This window comes from Quercus lobata, chromosome 3, assembly GCF_001633185.2.
Source record: "Quercus lobata isolate SW786 chromosome 3, ValleyOak3.0 Primary Assembly, whole genome shotgun sequence".
In the NCBI taxonomy this organism is placed as follows: domain Eukaryota; kingdom Viridiplantae; phylum Streptophyta; class Magnoliopsida; order Fagales; family Fagaceae; genus Quercus; species Quercus lobata.
Genome location: NC_044906.1, coordinates 73,263,051 through 73,271,095, shown reverse-complemented (window position 1 = coordinate 73,271,095; position 8,045 = coordinate 73,263,051). Strand labels below are relative to the sequence as shown.

The 8,045-nt window shown below is 34.8% G+C and overlaps 1 protein-coding gene across 1 annotated transcript; it reads left to right on the top strand.

Moving 5' to 3' along the window:
• The first annotated feature begins 791 nt into the window (after positions 1-791).
• Positions 792-4,724, top strand: LOC115979034 (multiple organellar RNA editing factor 9, chloroplastic-like). The gene is made up of 5 exons (XM_031100981.1): positions 792-1,307; positions 3,318-3,415; positions 3,510-3,575; positions 3,999-4,172; positions 4,393-4,724. Exons 1-4 carry the CDS (start codon positions 955-957, stop codon positions 4,169-4,171), a joined length of 690 nt encoding a protein of 229 aa, XP_030956841.1. The 5' UTR covers positions 792-954; the 3' UTR covers position 4,172; positions 4,393-4,724.
• The last annotated feature ends 3,321 nt before the right edge of the window (positions 4,725-8,045 follow it).

The following is an 8,045-nucleotide window of genomic DNA, read 5'->3' as shown; positions in this document are numbered from 1 at the left end:
TTTATAGTACTTGAGCTTGAAGAGCTCAAGTTATATTAACATAAAACTCGAGCTCCTTGAGCTAAGTTCCTAATCCACCTCAGCATGTCATGGTGGCAATTTTTAATGGAACTCGAGTTCCACCTCAAACTTGAGTTTAAGGAACTCGAGTTCCAAAATAGTGGCATATCTCTACACAGTTCACAAACAGTGGTAGATCTCTACATTTTTTTTTTTTTTTTCAAATAGTGGTATTTGGCCATTTTGGCCCTCTCTCAAACAGTTTCAGTCATTTCAGCCTATGAAGTTTCAGAACCACTTCCCATTCATATTGTTGTTCATGTCTCTCGGAATTTCAGTTGTTAATACTTAATATGGCTAAATTTTTGTTTAGGTTGGGTTTTTTTTTTTAGAGTATATGATTGTTTTTGTTTGGACTGGACTGTTTGGATTGTGGTGTTGTTTAGGCTAAGTTTTAATTTTATTTTGTGGAGGGGGCCAAGTTTTTGAAAGCAAAGGGGCCGAATTCTATTTTTTTTCTTGGGCCCAAGTTGAATATGGGTATATATATATATATATACTATATTTTTTTGGGTGGAGTCAGGGGGGCCCAGGCCCCCTACTGGTTCCATCCCTGCTCTAAACCCAATTGAGCCAACTCGAGTTGGCCCACTTAAATTCTCTTCCAATATGTTACACAAACTCAAAATTTGCCTACTAACTTAACCCAAAATCCATGCTACAAAACTTGGGCTTCTGTCCGAACTTAACACACACATACACACACTTCCCCATTGGGCTAACAACCCCGAAAACAAAAGCAAATCCCCTCTCTGCTCAACTCCAAAACGCCACCGTCTCATTCAAACCCCACAAAACAAAACTCTCCTCCCCAGCTCTTCCTTATCAGTTATCCCCATAGCGACAAATCCTTTTTTCCCATTTTTCTGCCAAAGAAAACAAAGTAGTTTTCCAATGGCAACATTTACACTCTCTTCCAGTCTTCTCCCTAAACCCTTAACCCCACTTTCTCACTCCAAACCCTTCACTCCCACACCTAGCCTCCACATCCAGTGCTGCAGTCTCCCTCACTGGAACCCAACTCTTGCCACCAAATCTCGGCCCTCCATCAGAGTAGCAGCCGTGGATGGAGATTTCTCAGCTAGAAGAAGCAGTAGCAATAGCAATGAGCCCAGAGAGACCATTATGCTGCCTGGGTGTGACTATAACCACTGGCTCATAGTCATGGAGTTCCCTAAAGACCCTGCCCCAACTAGGGAGCAAATGATTGACACTTACCTTAATACCCTCGCCACTGTCTTGGGCAGGTTCGGTTTTTCTTTTTCTTTTTTCTTTTCTTCTTTTACTATGATATTTCTAGTGTGCCCATGTTTGCGTGTATGTGTATGTGTGTGAAAAAAAAATATGCATTATTATGAAAGTTTGAATTTTTTTTTCATTTCCCAAGAGATGATACTGAATTGATATATAATTGGGTAAATGAGAAAAGGGTATTTTCAAGTTATGATTTTGAATGTAGTTCAATGAGAAATTTGGGTTTTTTTTGTTCACCCATTTTCTTGTTAAGAAAGATGTTACTAAAATGATAAGCAATTGGGTAAATGATAAAATGTTACTTAGGTGACTTAGAGAATGTATATGACAGGGTCCTAGAGAGGTTATGTGGTGAGTTTTGGAAAAGAAATGAGTTCCTGCAAAGTATATCAAATTGATTGAGGACATGTATGACAGAGTTGCAACTAGTGTGAGAACATGTGGAGGCGACGAGGTGTCATAAGTGAGTTTCCTATCATTATAGGTTTGCATCAAGGATTGCAATTAAGTCCACATCTCTTTGCATTAGCAATGGAAGAGCTCAATAAATTGATTTAAGAGGAACTCCCTAGGTGTACGGCCTTTTTAGATGATCTAACTTTAGTGGATGAAACTAGGCATGGAGTTAAACTCAATTTAAAATTTTGCCAAGAGGCTTTAGACTATAAGGCTTTCCGTTAACTAGGAAAGTTTAGTAAAAGTAGAAATAGAGATAGAGTTGGAAGACTTGATACTCAAGAAATACCAAATGAGAATGTTAAGATGAATAAGTGGAAATGCACGGAAAGATAGGATTCAAATTGAGGAAACTTACTTAAACATTGGTGTGCCCCCTAATGATGAGAAGACGAGGGAGAGTCGCTTGCGATGATTTAGTCATGTTTAGAGGTGAGTGATTAATGCACCATTGAGAAAGAGTGATTTGATTCAAGTTAATGGAAAAAAAAAAGATATAAGAAGACCAAAAGTAGCATTAATGGAAATAATAAAAAAATGAAATGTCAATTAAGGAAGTGGTCTGTTGAGGATCCATAGCCAATTAGCCAACCATAAAAATTTTGGGGCTAAGGCTTGGGTGTTGTTATTTTATGAAGGAATATGTTATACCGATCAAAAAAAAAATATATGAAGGAATATGTTACTAAAAACGATAGGTAATTATTTAAATGGCAAAGTTATTTGCAACTGATTATTTTGAAGGTAGCCCAATGAGCTTTGGCTCAAATGGGACACCCTATTATCATAAGAATAGGGTGGAGGGTAAGCTTGTGAGTTCAAATCCCAATGGGTGTGTGTAACTTAACAATAAAAAAGAAAGTGATGATTTTGAAGAAAATTATGAGTTGAAACTTGATTTTGTGGCTGTGTGATTGCCTTTTCATTTTCATTGTTCTCCATTGCTATAAATTGTTTGAGGAATTTGTTTGTTTACCAACTACATCTGTTGATGGATACTAGGTCTTTGGGTTCCACAGATTTGGAATTTCATATGTAATCTCTTGGGATTATGCCTCTGATTTCTTTTGCTTCATTTGGGGTATTGCCACCTTTCTCAAGATAGGGCTGCTTATGTGCAATCTGACACATGGTTGAATTTTTTTGTTAGCATTTTTTCCCCCAAGTATTTTAGTTTCTTTCCTGCACCTAAATTGAAACAATTTTGGTTTCCAAAGGATGTAAGATTTCATAATTTTGAATCATTAAATACCTCAGAAAAACACTCCACTCATCACTGGTAATGGCATCCTATGTGGTGCCCCATATCTATGGTTCGAACCCCACCTCCTCTCCCTCACTATCTACCTATCTCAGAATAATGTTATTATTTTCCTTCTATTTAAAGATCTTCCTGGTCACAGAATTAAGATGCATATTCTAAATGGGCAGTGATAAAAAAGATATTCTTCTATTATTGATATTAATACTGTAATTGTAGCTGTAGTAGGTGGCATTTTTTCCATTACTGTTATTTCATAAATATGGAACCTGTGTTTGTGTGTCAGCATGGAAGAAGCAAAGAAGAATATGTATGCTTTCAGCACCACCACGTACACTGGATTTCAATGCACTGTTGATGAAGAGACATCTGAGAAATTCAAGGGTAAATACCTATGTCAAGCACTTGTCTTTTGACCATTATATGGGTTTTGTTGATTTTGCTTCTTTCTAATGTATTTTCAACCTCATCATTGTAGGATTGCCTGGTGTTCTCTGGGTATTGCCAGACTCATACATAGACGTAAAAAATAAAGACTATGGAGGTGATTCCCATGCTTTATTTCTAAATTGACACATAGGCAATGTTTGGATACTGCGTTTGCTCCGTTTCTGCGTTTTCTGTTTTTTTTTTTTTTTTTTTCCACGCGTTTTCCCCCCTCACAAGCGGCTACTGTTCATGTGGCAGCCGCAATATTTGACCAGTTTTTCATGAACAGTGCATCTGTGCACTGTTCACGGACCCACAAATTTCATTTTTTATCAATTTTTCATTAAAAAGGGTCCCACGGTACTATTCACACATTTAAAAATTATTTTGCTACAGTGTTTTCAGTTTTCAGTAAAATAAGTTCTATCCAAACAGACCCTATAGTTTTTGTTATGTCTATATATTGTAATGATGCTATGATGATGTTTCTAATCTTTTTTTTTGTTTTTTTGTTTTTACATTATATCTTTTGTTGTAGGGGATAAGTATATCAATGGGGAGATCATTCCTTGCAAATACCCTACTTATCAACCTAAACGCAGTAATTCAAAATATGAGAGTAGAAGGTATGAAAGACGGAGAGATGGCCCCCCTCCTGAGAAGAAAAAACCCAGACAAGAGGCAACCACTACAGACTCCGCCTCTGGCTGAGGTAGTGGAACTTTAGTGTCACGCTATCTTTTCTTTTGATTCAGTTTTTCTTTCTTTATTTCACATTTCTTTGCTGGATGAGGTTTCCGATTTTACTTGCCCATGAAAAATTATCCTTTGTATTTCAAACAGTGATTGAAAGGTACCAGTTTATCTTCCACTGTTAAATTTAGACCTATCATGATTGTAATCCGTTTTGTTTTGTGCTGTTATGATTGCAGGTTGTTAAGGCTTGTTTTTGAAATTCTAGCCTGATAGCAGTTGCAATTTATCATTCTTCAGTGTCTGCAAACTATAGTGCGTGGATAGTTTAAAATGAGGTCAGAAAACCTGCTTATAAAGTGAATTTGGTCAGATGCAGTGTTCTTGTATGTTTTGCAAGATCAACCTAAGTAGCATCATCTGGAGGAATATGTAGCCTTGCTGTATGAGTATGTTATGCAAAGGGGATTTTGAGTTACATGAATCTATGTTTAATTCTGAGTTACTTATGCAGCAACTATTTGTAGTTGGATTCATTGATATGTGATATCAATTTTCTTTTGTTATTCCATCTTTTTGGCAGCATAAAGCAATGCTCCTTGAAATTCATAAAAAATAAAATTATTTTGTGTTGTGCTTTTCTAACAATGTCAAGCATGTCATATCACCCTTTGCTAGTTTGGTGATAGTCACATGCGTATGTTTGACATCTCTTGAAAGTTTGAATCTTAGCTTTATCACCTTAGCACCTTTGCAAGGCAGCCAAGTGAACTATGTTGCAAACTTAATGCACATCTAATAGTGCATTTTTGTACCACCACATACCTTTGGTGCAATGGTCACTCCACAAGTATAAGTGCTTGTGGGGTGTGGGGGGCAAAGGTTGGGGTTCAAGTCTCTAGGAGAAAGTTTTACACGCATATATACTTAGATTAGATTATAGCAGAATTTTTATTTTGTATCAAAAAAAAAAAAAAAAAAATAGTGCATTCTTGCAGTGGCATATCATTTCAAACCTTCTGTCCATTTTCAGACATCTAATAGAGATTGAAGTCATTCTACATTCTTTCCATGCTAATAGAGATTGAAGACATACTAGTTGGATTAAACTAGTAGGGTCTAGTCCCCCACATCCAGCTGTGATGTTCCAGGACTCCAAAAATGTACATCCTGTAACAAAATTGAACTAATTTTTTATTTTTTTTTTCTTTAGGTTGTTCATTTACATATGCGATTTTTGTTATCTAAACAATGTGCAATACCTTGGAAATGTGATGTACATACCTTCACGGTAGACAAACCCCCCAACCCCAAAAAAAACAAAAAAAAAAAAATAATATAACATAATATAGCTTAAATCTATAGGTTTAAAATTTTAGGTTAAATAACGTCTCTATATGTTATATAAAATTCTATAAGTTATATAAAATTCAAATTCAAGTGTTAAGAGTCATAGTAGTTCAATTAGTACCTTTTTGACATTTTCAAAAGAGACATTCAATGTTTGAATTTCCTTCTTTCAACTAAAGAATTATTATTTTTCTAAAAAAAAAATCCTAATTTGAATAATGATGATGGCGAGATCTTTAAGGTGGTGATTGTGATCCCTTTCACGTTAGGCAAGGATGAGATGCATGCTCTTTGAGTTATGGACAATGTGCATCACAACAATGTGCATCACAAACGCACTTGGAGCCATGGAAGTTCCACATACACAAATAATAATAATAATATAATTAGACTCAAAACTCAAAAGTGTTGTGTCTCCAATGAGAATAAATGTGATGCACTCATTAATGTATTCAATTTTCCTATTCATTTTCATGATTGATATAGGTTTTGCAATTAAAATATTTAATAATGATAATGGAAAAATTCAACATGACGTCCAACAAAAAACCACACATTCCATGTGAGATGATGAAGGAAGAAAAAGAAGAAGAAGAAGTTTTAAATTTTAATATAATATAATTAGACTTAAACTCAAAAGTGCTAGGTCTCCAGCGATAATAAATGTGATGCACTCATTAATATATTCAATTTTCCTATTCATTTTCATGATTGATATAGGTTTTGCAATTGAAATATTTAATATTGATTATTCAATATGACGTCCAACAGAAAACCACACATTCCATGTGAGAGGATGGAGGATTCCTTTTATGGGAGTGAATAATTTCTCCTTAACCATGCATGTTTTTGACCAATTTGAATAGAATAATGTTGGTGCAAGTTGGCCCCACCTTGAGTATTCTTTTTACCTCTCATTAAAGAGAGGTTAGTCCTCTAATTCACGGGTTTGAAAATTATCATCATAGTCTAATCCTTCCGTAGATTATACCTTTGTGTAACTAAATATTATGGAGACATCATCTTTGCATTTGAAATTGAAAACTCATAAGCAACTAACAATATTCATCAATGGTGTCGTTGGGACAAGGGACCGTATTGGTTACAGAGAAGAGTGTCATATTTTTAGTTAGGTTTTAGATTGGCAAATCCCATAACTTGTAATAGTCAAATGTGTATATAGTGTGTTCAACCATGTTCAAGATAATTTGTTCAAGAAGTAGCACAATAAAATAAAATAAAAAGCAAGTTTCAAGCACCCATTGATCAACCTTTAATCAATCGAAGTTTGAAATCTCTAGATTGAGGCTTGGTCAATCGAGAATTAAGGTAGATGTATTTTAACTCTAGAACATCGGCTATGCCTAAGTTTTTTACCCTACTATCATTAAGTATAAAAGGTACATTTCAAAAACTAAAAATGATGTTGGTAGGCTATTTTGCCCTAAACCCTGTTGAGAGAAAATCAATACCTATTCTTCGCACACCGGATGAATATAGATTGCGAGATATACAACGATGATGGTATAATTGAATAGTTAAAGTTGAAAACATAAGAGCCCAATAAGTTACTATAGTAAAGAAAATCTTTAAGAGGCTTTTGGAGTATGTTGGAGGTTCCAACATGATGCACATTATCCTCTCCATTTTCTATTTCATGATTTAGATTATATGTTCCATACTTAACAATATATTAATGTTATTTAAAATTTTAAATAACACATTACTAAAATTTTAAATGAGACAGACCAACCCACCTAGATATGGTTGGACCCATGGGTTGGTCTTTTTTATTATTATTGAGCATTAGTAGAGCACCAACATATATAAGAACAAATTTATGCCCTAATAAACCTAAGCATTGCACTAATCTAACCCATACTATTTTATTAGTGCTCCAAAGTTTAAACCAATACAAATAATAGTAGATTTATATTGATAGTGCATCAAATCAACAAAAATAATCAAACCAAATGATATTTGATTTAGTTAGTAAGATATTAAATAGCTATATCTCAACTCAGTTGAGAAACAAAATAAAAATGAACTTGTTTTATTATTCTATAGTTAGTAGGATACTATATAATTTTATCCTAATTCAATTGATAAACAAAAGAGTAAATGATAAAATCATATAATATATTTTTTAGATACATATTAAATATAAGTGGGTTGAGTTAGGTTAGGCAGATTTGTGATTCTGCTGACCCACGCCCAACCTAACCCATCGAAAATATATATTTTGACGATCCAACCAAACCCACCAACCTCTAAAAACCGACCTAACTTGGCAGATTGAGTTGGATTAGGTCGGTTTTGGTCTTGGCAGAATATGGGGTTAGCTGCACACCCATAGGTGTAATATACTCTTTGCCACATGCATATATATAATTCAAGCCTATGAGTCCTAGGTAGGGAGAGTAATATGTTATATGGTCCCTCTCCATAAAAGGAAATGGAGCAACGTGGACAATTGGCTGCGACTGATGTGTGTCTGATGGATGACACTTTAATTTTTCTCCTTCTGTCAATTTGTTGTTGG